The sequence below is a fragment of the Rousettus aegyptiacus genome, unplaced genomic scaffold, assembly GCF_014176215.1.
Source record: "Rousettus aegyptiacus isolate mRouAeg1 unplaced genomic scaffold, mRouAeg1.p scaffold_m13_p_4, whole genome shotgun sequence".
Lineage (NCBI taxonomy): Eukaryota > Metazoa > Chordata > Mammalia > Chiroptera > Pteropodidae > Rousettus > Rousettus aegyptiacus.
The window spans coordinates 132,321,422-132,333,469 of NW_023416307.1; the positions used below are offsets into that span (position 1 = coordinate 132,321,422).

At 50.1% G+C, this 12,048-nt stretch overlaps 1 protein-coding gene across 1 annotated transcript in view; it reads right to left on the reverse strand.

The window, feature by feature from the left end:
- SH3BP5 (SH3 domain binding protein 5) overlaps nucleotides 1–12,048 on the reverse strand; it is a 61,454-nt gene that overhangs the window by 7,774 nt on the left and 41,632 nt on the right. The window contains exon 4 of the mRNA XM_016140250.2: nucleotides 4,777–4,941. Within this exon, the coding sequence (XP_015995736.2) occupies nucleotides 4,777–4,941 (165 nt within the window). The remainder of the gene's footprint in view (nucleotides 1–4,776; nucleotides 4,942–12,048) is intronic.

Here is a 12,048-nt window from a genome sequence, read left to right on the forward strand (position 1 = left end):
CATGTACCATGTCCCATCCCGATCTCCCCCAACCTGCGTACTCATAACCTCTGGCTCTTGAAAGAGAAAGACTCCTCCAAGCCCCAGCTCAGCCTCTAAGGAGAAAGCCACCAAGCATGCCATTGGTCACATCTCCATCTAAGTCTGGAATCAGGCAATGAGCTGTGTGCTACAGCATGGGGAAAGAAAGAAGGGGGGACAAGGGAGGAAGGCGGCACAGAGTGGCTCAGCTACGAAGGCTGAAGCCACAGGGAAAGGAGGTGAACCATGGAAGGAAGTGATACGTCTCTTAAGGCCGGACTGAGCAAACAGCTGGGCACACACAACTCAGACCCAAGACGCCCACCCCCTCACTCTGGGCCTTCCCAGGGCCACCTTTGCCTCTTTGAAGCCCAGGTTGACAGCGATTTTATCTGGACTTCAAGCATCTGCCTCCATCTCTGCACCACGTTCTTCAGTTTTATCACCATCATGTTCAATTCGGAGCCAAATACGCACCTACTGTGTGTGCAGGGCACAGTAGAGCTCTCCCCCTGGGCTGCCAGCCTCACAGGGTATAGACGCACCCAACTGCGGTGGCTGTCATTCAAGGCAGCGTGGGAACTGGGCTGTCAGGATGGCCACGGCAGCTCAGGCGGGGACATGACAGCAGGGCCACTCTTGAGAGGGGTCTTCAGTGAGTGGCATTTGGGGCAGTGGACATGAAGGGCCGACACAGGTTTGGCACGGGCTGCAGTTCTTCCCTATGTCCAGCCACACGTCCATTGCTCCGTTTGCCATCTTCATAGCATGAACACACAGGACTCACAAAGACGACAGGGGACAGTACTCAGCTTCCCGGCTCCTTTCCCAGAGCTCAAAGGCTCCCAAAGGAAATAACTATCCGACATGAACACAGTCGTGGCCTCCCTCATGATGGCTGAGAACTTTCTTCAGCAGAGGAGACCCAGTCCTGGGGAGGACCCATAGGTTCCCTGTTAACGTGTGGGTACATCATCCCAGCCTATAGAACTAAAAAGCTGGGCATTCCTGGGGCTACCAAAACCTGCAGAAATGTACTCCTGCCTATCAGGCCTGCCCCCAAAGTGACCACTGCCCAATGGCAGGGTCTGAGGCTCAGTCAACCTAAGCAGCCAGACCTGGTGCTGCACCAAGCCCTGGGCAGCCACGTGGGCAGTGGACCCAGGAGAAAAAAGCCAGCCTGCGCTCAGGATTCTGTGACAGACACAGGCCTCTCCACCACCTCTTAGGTTGACAGGACAGAGAGGTGTGGGTCCGGGGTGCCTGACTGGTCCCTTCCTGGGAGTCCCAGGGCAGGAAGCGGGGTCCCAAAGTTCCCAGAGACCGTGCTCACTGTAGCTCACTGAAGATGCTCAAGCAGCTGAGGCTTCTTGCCTGGACAGCGATGCACACCGAATGGGGTGTGCCGGCCAGGCTGGGCACGGCCTCCGCGCTGGGGCCCATGCCAGCAGAATGACCCGAACTGACTAAGAGACATCCACCTAGCATGGCTCCTCCACCATCCACTCCAGCTTTTCCCTCTCCAAACCCAGAGGCGTTTGTTCCACCCTCCCTTACGACCCCAAACAACCCCAACATCCTGGAGCTAAGACCAGAGTCTCCTCTCCCCCGGGGAAGGCAATTTCTCTTTTTCCGCAGAACAGCTCGTTCAGGCAGTTCTGTGATTCTTACTGCTCCCCTGAGCAAGGGGGTACTCAAGAGGGTGGCTTCTTGCCACCGTGTGGGAGACGGTGGTGCGTATCCACCAGCACCCGGAAAGCTGGCCTGGACGGCTCCTCCGGGAATGTGCCCTCCCAGGGCTCAGAGCAGCACGCCCAGGCAAACCCCACGCCGGGACCTAGGCGGGGAGGCTGGCTGTGTCCTGTCCTCTCCAGGAGCTGCCTGCTGCCAGTTAACTCAAAAGCAGTCCATGCCGCCCCATTTAAAATTCACATTTTCTTTTTCCTCGATCTGGTCTCTTTGGGCAGACATCAGAAAAGCCAATCCCTCCCTCCCAGATGCTACGCCTCCTCTCCCAGAGGGTGAAAAACTATATCATAAAGGCCTCTTCCCATAAAGGCCACTTCAAGGCCAAAACAGAGAAAGCTGGAGGGGCCGCTGCTGCCCAAAGCCCAAGTAGTGAGCAGCACGGACTCCAGGCCCCGCATCCCCAGGGGGCCACTCAAATGCGGGCTTGGCAGCTCTGCCTCACTGCCTAAGGCTTCCAAGGCCCCCTCTGACCCCAGCCCTGAGCAGAGAACTGTCCCTTTGTCCCTGTCTGTGACATTGCATGTAGCCTAACAGAGAAAACCAGGATTTCTGGCATCGCTTATAATCTCCTAGCGGCCATGGCTCCAAGTATGACTACAATGTCACTATTAAGTCTGAGGGAAATGAAGAGGACACACTGATTGCCTAAGGCAAAGAATGTGGGGACTCCAGGGCTCTTCCACCGTGCCTGAAGTGGGGGACCATGCAGCCCAAATTATCACCACTGCCTCAAGACAGCCCTGGACCTTTCTGAGCTCTGGGTCTTTCTCTAAACCCTTAATTGGTACTTTCTTCAGAAGAGGGCAAGATGAGGTTCCCTCCTCATAAAGAAACCAGCTTCCTGGAGCATCTAGAAGTCAGACAAGGCAAGGGACATATTCTAGACCCTTCACTGCCTCCATCAACCAGCACTCAGCGAGCCGAGTGTGCCAGGCTCACAGAGCTCTGGAAGTGGCGACGTGAGCCCTATTTGGGGGAACGTTAAATCCAGAAGGAAGTTTACAGCCGAGCCACACATACGAGCAGCTGCCCCATTCATCAAAGAACTCAGAGAGAGCACCCACTGTAGGCCAACTTTCTCAGTGACTCAAGCGTATCGTCAGAGAAAGCTTTGCCACCAGCCTATCTCTTGCTGGTGTCAGTTGAAAAATTCTCCTCCTCCCTCAGCAGTTCAAGGAACAGCATTTCAGGCCCATGCAACTGTCAAGAAATCTGGCAAGAGTAGCCCCAGGGTGGGAATCCTGGCCTGTGACCCAAAACACCTGTTAATCCGCAGTGGTTACCCCCACAACCAAAAAACTTTTGGTGGCCTCAGTGAGGGCACACCTCAGATGACCCTCCCAAGAACCTACAGAGCCCTTCATAACATCAGGCGCCCCGGGGCAGTCTGGTGTCACCCAGCAAGGGGCGTACAGCACAAGCCCAAGAACCATCACTCCCAAAGATGAGGATGTGAGCAGTGTTCCTGGGAGCTGTGTCGTACAGAGGTCACAGGGACTCTTCCGTGACCAGCCACTCTCCATCCACTAGGGCCCTGGGAGTTATTAAGGGGGAAAAAAAAAAAAAAAAGAATTTTTATTCTTTTTTAAAGAGTAGATTAAGTGATTCTGAAATGGCTTCACAATGGCTCGTTTGGATCTCCGGTTGGGGCGGAGGGTAGACAAAAAGGAAAGTCAGGCCTTTGGTTAATTTCCTGGAAGGAGCTTTTCTTTTTTTTTTTTTTTTTTTTTGTCCTTTTCACATTTCTCAGGCTGTGGCTTGTGAATTTTCAAGATTTCCAGCCTCCACTTTGGGTTTCACCAGCTGACCCAGGAGGAAAGCTATTCCAGCCAGTTTGGCTCTTCGAACATAGCGTCCACTAGAGGGCAGGAGGCCCAGGGCCACATGTCGGGGCCAGGAGTGTCAGGCTTCAGGGGGAGGGGCAGGCAGTAGAGAGTCAACAGAGGTTTGTGTGTCGGGGCTTTCTATTTACAGAAGCACAAGGTCATCTTTAATTATCAGGTCCCCTGTGGCAGATGACGCTGAAAAGAGAGAGGCTGCTGGCATTAATTCCTGACTCTCAGGGAGTCAAGACCGGAGCGGCAGCCCCCACCCCTCTACGCCACCCCTCCATCCAAGCCCTTAGTCGGGGCTGTTGGAACCACACATCGGCTTACCCACCCATCCCGCAGCAGAACAGCCCAGAGAAGGAGGCATCTGGAACATTCTGAGAGACTCCTAGGAAACCCATTCGAGGTAACAAGTCCGGCCGAGCCAAGCAGCTGTCCCACCACTTCTGATTCGGGGAACAACGTGGCCTGAGAGCAGGCCATGGGAGCTGGTAAAGAGCCAAACAATGATGGCATAAAAGCCAGGAGTCAAAGCTGGGTAAAGAGCACACACAGCCCACTTCCTGTCCACATGCTGGCTCCCCAAATTCCAGCCCAGCCCCCAGGATTCATGTCCCATCCAACACAGCCCCACCTTCCTGCTGATAACACACATGCCCTAGGGCCAGGGCCAGTTGGTTTGGGGCTGTTAATCAAGGTCTTCCACCTGGATTCCAAACCCAAGAGATCCCTAGGTCTCAGTGGAAGAGGACCCCAGTTCCTCTGGGAAGCCCCAACCACAATCAAGACCCTCAAGGATGATCTGAACAGACAAGTAACACACGGAAGGAGCAGCTATACCCGTCACTAAGCGACAATCATCCCAGACTATAGCTTAGTACCGAGCCTAACAGAGACCCCATGGAGATAACCTGTGCCTTTCAGAGAACATTTTTAGGCAACATGCCTGGGAGCCTGCTTCCTCTGCATGGGGAAAACAGTGCGCACAGAGCTCACCAGAACCAGTGGATCATTTGGACAAGGGGCAATGTGAAGGATGCTCTCACACCCACCCACGGTGCACAGGCACCGCGATGCAGACGCCCACATGCACGCAGATACTTGCAAACACAGATGCATGTGTGCACTTCCAAGCACACCCCCCCACACACAGGCACACACTACCTATGACTCATACCCTCTGGGTGGCGTGATTCAGCATCTCCTGCCAGGCCGAGTCGAACTGCCGCTTGTCATCCTCCAATAGCCTCTGCTCGGCCAGGGAGATGGTTTCCTTGGCGGCACGTAGCACCTCTGTGGCCCTCTGGAAGTCCTGCGTGGCTTTCTGAGCTTCCAGCTGAGCCTGTGTGAAAAAGACCCCTTGTGAGACCTCAGGAAATGGCAGGGGCTCCAAAAGATGAGCATCCCAAGGGCCCTGTCCATCTCTGGCTGTACATTCTGGGAACAGGCCTGGCTCCTTATAAACTAGTCTTTATAAATGCTGGATGGGTAGGTGAATGGACAAATTTCACAGCCTGGAACCTAATGGACTAGATAAATGTGCCTAACTCGGCCAGAGAGTCAGAGATGGCAAACCAGTCCCTCATGCGCCAAGTATGGCCAACAAGGACACTCCATAGAGTAGCTCTCATTTGGCGATGATGCCAAAGTGGATACACCATCCCTGCCCAGATCCATGGCTCCACTCGAGACACGTCAGAACCAGAAAGGCCTTGGGAGATCACAGTCCAATGGCGTCGTTCTACAGGTGGGAACCGTGGCTCTGAGAGACCCGGGCCTTCCCCAAGTCCACAATGCTGGTGACAGGCAGAGCTGTGGCCAGCCTCCGGGTACTGCAAGTCCCACCCCCGTGCTGTCACTCTGCCAGACAGACCCACACTCAATATACATTTGCTTTCGAAGACCATCAAGTACGAGATTCAACATACTTTGCGGCTGACCATATTAGACCACCACCAGCCACATTTGAAATGTCATTAATCCAAGTTGAGCATAAAATACCCCAAATTTTAAAGACTTAGTACAAAAAAAGTTAATAATTTCCATATTGACCAAAGAAATGACAGTGATTTGGATATACTGGCTTAAACAAAACATCTTATTAAAATCTATTTCAACTGTTTCTTTTTTACTGGAACTATGTTTTAATTCTTTTATACAGCAGACACGCCTCCCCCAGAGTGGGCCATGTGACTGCCTCAGAATCCAGCAACCAACCCTCCAGTCACCACTCTCACAGGGACACGATGAATTCCCCACCAGAGCATGGGCAAGCCATTGCCGAATGCTGGCCCGTCCTCGGTTAACCAGCTCCTCACATCAGTTACATAAGCCTGGGGGGACACCCACGGGGCATCCCCTGGGACTGAGGAGGGGAAGGGAGCAACATGGCCCCCTCCCATGCCCAGAGCAAGTCTCACATGACTTAGAGGAAGTTGTCAGGAGCCACAGGCTGAGGACATTTTTTGAAGATGCTTAAGGGAAATAAAATCAGACTTGGAGCCCCTCAGCCCCCAGGGCAAGGAACAGCTTTGGGACCCCCATGAGTGCCACTCTCCATCATTCAGTGAACATGGACTGGATGCCATACTCGACCCTCCGGGTGATGACTATGTGGTCAAGGAGCTGAAACGGACATTCGGAAGTCTGTCATACAAAGCCGTGTGTGAGAGTGTCACAGGACAAAGGAGAGTAAGGAGATGTGAAGGAGAAATTACTTCCAGTAGAGGAATTGAGGACGGCTTCATAATGAAGATGATCCTGAACTGAAGATGGAGATGATTTCTGAAAGTGGGATTGATGGGAGGGGCCAGGAGAAAACAGCATTATGAAACATAGTACCTATGAGAGACTTGACAAGACTCAGATTTCACTGAATGAATGCCAAGCTAAAGCTTCAACCAGTGGCCCAGGGACCTGCCTGCTGTGGACCGGTTGTGTGCCTTGGTGGCCACACGTCCATGCAGGTATGCCTCCGCTACATACTGGGGACATGGGGCCCGCCCTCTATAGAAATGACCAACCCATTGAGAAGTGACAAGTGCAATGTGCCCTCAGCAACACAACTCACTGCTCTAGACTCCGTCCCTGCAGGGATCACCCATGGCTCTCCCTCGTGAGGGCAGCCCTCATGGGGCCCTCCGACTGCCCAGATGTGCTACAGGGGAAGGGCGGAAGCACGGAGACCTGTCACTTAAAAGCTGCCTGCACCACAGACGACCTACAGGTGTCAAACCAACACCATCCCACAATAATGAACCCCACAGAATTCCAACATTTTCTAAGAAGGAATCTGTACATGTTTATAAGGAAATTTTGGTATTTTGGTTCAGCAACATTTAGGGGTAAACTCTCTTCCCCCTGGTCTCTCTGCTTAGAAAGCTTTTCTTTCCTCAAACAACAAAAACTTAGAGACCTTCTGAAATGTGCCAAACCCCAGCCAGCACCTCCTCACCTGCTCCCATGAATCTGTTGAGTTCCAAACCAGGGAACCAGATCTCTACAAAAAAGTAGCAGAGGAAGCCCAGCTGAATGGGGCCTTGCAAAACATGCCCTCCGTCAAGCTCCTACTGAGTTTCTGAAGTCTCCACAACATTCCTTCCCTCCTGCATGGTGGTATCAGAAGCATCCCCTCCTTGTCACATCATGGATCCTACTAATATAAGGGTTCAGTCTACACTTAACCCACAGAAACCAGATGGCATCTATCCCTCACTCATCCACTTAGTCATTCAAGTAAGTGCTGGGCATCTGTTCTGGACCACTGCCTATTCTTCATCCTCTCTCCAACTTCCTTGGTAATACAGCCTTTACGTCTCAGCGTAAGGCGATGTCCCAGCTAAAGACTCTACTTCCCAGTTGTCACTGTAACTAGTACCCCTATTACTTTTAGCCAGAGATGTAAATGAACAGAGTGAGACTTCCAGGAGTGCTCCTTTGTTTTTCCATCTGGGATATTAATACGATGGCTGGTGCTTCGACAGCCATTTTGGATCATGGGGGAACTCTCTTAAGGATGGAGAAACAGTAAGTTAGGTTCCTGCCCTAGACTGCCTACCTCCTGACTTGTTTCATGACAGAAAAAATAAAGTCTCATGTTTAAGCCAGTGTTGTTTAGGGCCCTTCTGTTATATCCAGTCAAATCTGAACCTGAATGATAACACATCTTCCCCTCGACACAGCTAAGCCATTCTGCAAACCTGAGAGCAGTGACTACAGCATCCATCATAGACTGGTCAAATCTCCCTCAACTAATGAATGTTCCTTCTGGCTGCTCACAGTCCATTTCACTACTAAGCCCAAGGAATCAAACTTTTGGCGCTTCCTAACAGATCCCAAAGCTCATGGCCTCTTTGAAAGGCATTTTATAAAATGCTGCCTAAAACGTTCACAAGGAAGAACCAGGCAGCTCGCACAAGGAAGCAGCATTCTATGACACCCTCACTAGCAGGACATGGTCCATTCGACACTGAAGAAGTACCTTCTGGAGGCTGAGTTCTGGAGGTGGGGGGCCCACACCAAATTCAGAGGTTCCGATTTAGTCAGATAAACAGACGTGTCATTACAAACTCCAACTCAAGACAGATGGTAACAAGTCAAAGAAGTGTAAAGCACTCTGGGCATGTAAGGAAAAGAGTATGATTTCTCCAAGGAGTCCTAGGGAAGATCCCTCAAAGAAAGGGTATCAGCCCCCAGGCTAGGCTATGGAGATTCAGGTGGTATCCAAGAGTTTACACATACATTGGAGGAGGGCTTAACTGTGGGAATGCTTCCCACTGCCATAATAGGACACGTGACCTTGAAAGTCAGAAGCCAACTTATCAGTCCCCAAAAGAGCTGGTTCTCACCATCATATGAAAGATGATGCCTAGAAATCTTTGGCACAACCAACAAAGTTTTACCTTCAAACTCTAACAAAGGACCCAGGCCCTAGTAGTAATACATTATTTGAACAAGGGCCCTACATACACAAGCTCCCTGGAAGTTAGTTCACTCACAGCAGAGAAGCCCAGTTAGCAAATCGAAGAGCTGAGGCTCTACTGAGAACAATACCAAAGAGGAAAATGTTAGCAGAGCTGGGTTTGAGCTGCAAGACGCAACCCGGGAAAAATTTTAAATATCTTCATGACTCATGAACACTAATGGCTTTCATGGAAATAGCTCTAAAAGAGAGAATTTTAAGAGGCTACTCATGAATGAGATTGATAAGTGACCTTCATTAGACACTGGCCCCAACTGTGACTGTGAAGCATTAGGAAACACGTGGGTGTTCCACAGTCATCACCAGGGTGGGAGGTTGGGGGGGGTGCGGTGGTGCGCAGGGGGTGTTAGAGAGGTTGGCCTTTGTCGAGGCTGCCAGAGGAGAGTCTGCAGTCATGGTCATCTGACTCGACTTCCACTCCGCCCCATAATCCATTGCAGGAAGGAACAAGAGCATCTAGACATTTGCGTTGATTGCAACAATGGTTCAAAGTAGAAGGAAATTTACAGGCCCCCCAGTTCGATCCCTTTGTTTTTCAAAGGAAGGCCCAGAGAAGCGAGGCAACCTGCTATATGGTGGCTGGCCAGAGCCAGGAAACCAGAGCCCCTGACCCCTAGTGCTCTACTGTGTGGTTTCTGCCAACCTGGGGAATTTCAGCAATGACATAATCATTGGACAAGTGGACAGTCTACCCATTACTAATAAAAAGCAAGAGTCGCTGCTAAGGAGCAAAAGGTAAGATGGGAACTCAAACTGTGTGCAGGATTGCTGCCTCCCACCTGTGACTCACGCAAGTGCCACTGAAACCTCCTACAGGTGTCACTAACACACCAGCCAGTTAGCCGTGGACATTGAAAGAGAGAAAAATGGTCTTGTCACCTGGAGCCCCAAAATTGTACTCTAGCTGGGGTGGCTCCAAGTCCTGGAGAGAGCCCATAAGACGAGACTAACCTAGTACCTGCATACTGACAAGAGTCTTAAGTGTGGATAGTGCTACTGTTTGAGCATTTATTCTGAGTCAGACAATACACATAAGGTGTCCTGAGTACATACAGTGCCTCATTTAAATCTCAAAAGTGCCCTAAGAGATCAGTCCAATCATGTCTCTGCTTTATTAAGGAGACCCAAGGTTCATAAAGGTTAAATACATTGCCCAAGGTCAAGCAGCTCCCAAGGGTGGAGTCAAGACTCAGAGCCCGAGCCTTCATTCTAACATTCTATTAACCACCACCTCCTGGGGCTACGAACTCCTGACAAAGGTACTGATAAAGCTAAGTTCTGTCTCACTTCTCCACCCAATAAAGGCCACTGCTAAATACATCTGGATGGGTTGGGGTTTTCAGGGAAAAAAGATGTCAGCCACCAAGAGAGTATGATATTCCCTCCAGAAGCTGATCCTGAACACTTTCTGAGCTTAAAACCTCTCCTATACCCCAACGCTATTTCCGCACCTGCTCTTGGGAACAATGGACCCCACTCACAGGAGAGTGAGGAGGCCAAATGAGACACAGGGAAGCAGGAGGCAGTCAAAATTCCCCCATCTACCAAAACCACACACCCATTCAGGGCACAGGCTGCCGGTGACTTGATTTCCCCACTTTGTTCTTAAAGCCTTTAGCACTAGAAATCGCCCAAAGGGATTCTCTGGTTTACTCAGGAATGAGTGGACGCCATTTGCATGCACCGCCCAGGGCGTGATGGGGACAACTATGGAACAACAAGAGGCTTCCAGGAACACCTGCACACTGGGGCATGAGATGGAAGACGGCAGTGCCCCACCTTCCTGCTAAAGTGGATCAGAAACTCGCCAGCCTGGGTGAAGCAGAGGCTGTCCTGAGTGAGGTCAGCAACGGCCCTCCTGCCCACGTCCGCGTGGCACAACAGAGCACGGAGAACGGAAGCATCCCCGGAAATACGGGGCGGCCGGCCTCCTCCTGCCAGGCTGGCGCTCTGGCCACACAGCCCCCACCCACAAGAAAACGTCCCTGCTACACTCAGCGCCCACCGATGGGAAGCCCACATCTTTTTTTTTTTTTAATTGAATATAATACAGGTGAATGTCGTTGTATGTGCTACTGGAAAGAACCCAATCCCCCAGCTAGCAGCTCATGAAGAAAAGTCCCAGATTTCCTTTCCAAGCCATCCAAGGAAGATTGAAAACCTTTGAGAGCGTGATCAAAACTGCTGCCGGCCTCAGGCAGGGAGGGATGTCCAGGGTAAACATCAAAGAGGACAATGGACAGGTCCTCTGTTCTCAGTTTTATCTGAGCTCCAGTTTTCCATCTGGATTCTGGGCAATTCTAGGGACTGGCAGTTGCCAGAGGAACTGAGAGTTTCAATTCTGAAACCTTCCCGTCCTTTCACGGCCCTTTCGAACTGTCGCCGTATGAGGTCAAACTGAAGAGTGGCCAGAGGCGGGCACTACCATTTTGCCCCGAGGATGTTCTGGACCAGCTGTTTAATCAGAAGCATTTTCTAGAGAGAATTCCATTAAGCCCATTTAGTTTCTTGATGACTTTTTATATGCAGTGCTTCTAATTTTTTTCACTTTTAATTAGTCAAAATTATTTTCATTAGGATCAGTTCTTTTCTATTTCAAATCAATTTGAGCCACTAAACAGTTTTATTCACATCAAACTTTACTAATTATAGCTCGTGCCATGGAGTTTTTCATTATTTCTATTAAATTCAATTTTCCTGGATCCATTTTTCACAGATCTAAAATTTGTTGAACATATGGGACATCAATTCTTACTCAGTCCCAAACGTTACTACGTACAGCTTCAGCCGTTATCAGTTAATGTATTGAACTGTAGAACATAAAACATACTAAATGATCTAAAATGTTAAATAAAATACCCACGGTGTACATTTCTCCTTAGAGAAATATGAGAAAACACTGAGCAGTCGTAACAGATATAACACAGGGCCCACAGCTGTGTCAGTGGACAGGGCACGGAGCTCTTCGATGCACTGTAATGTTGAAAGACTCTCAAGGGATTTGGCAAAAACATTAAGGTCAAAGAGTTTTGCGCTGTCCTGAGGTTAAAGATGAGATATTTTTTATAAACAGAAATTAAAAAGCTATTTTCTGTTTTCAAATAACACAGCCAGACATGAGGGAGAGGGATGAAAGGGTCAAGAGGCGATACGATTGGCCCTGGGTTGGTAATGGCAGAAGCTGGATGAAGAGTAAGTACACGGGGCTCTATCGTACTATCCTATTTTGTATATTTTTGAAATTTCTGTAATAAAAAGGAAAAAGGAAAAAAAGTTAGCATTTGCAATGACCTATTTATGATTCTCTAGAACTGCACTGTCTAATACAGGAGCCGCTGGCTCACATGTGGCTATTTACAGTTACAATGAATAACAATTAAATCAATTAAAATGTCAGCTTCTCAGTCGATCCAGCCACATCTCAAGTGCTCAACAGCCACACGTGGCGAGTGGCTCCCACACTGGAGA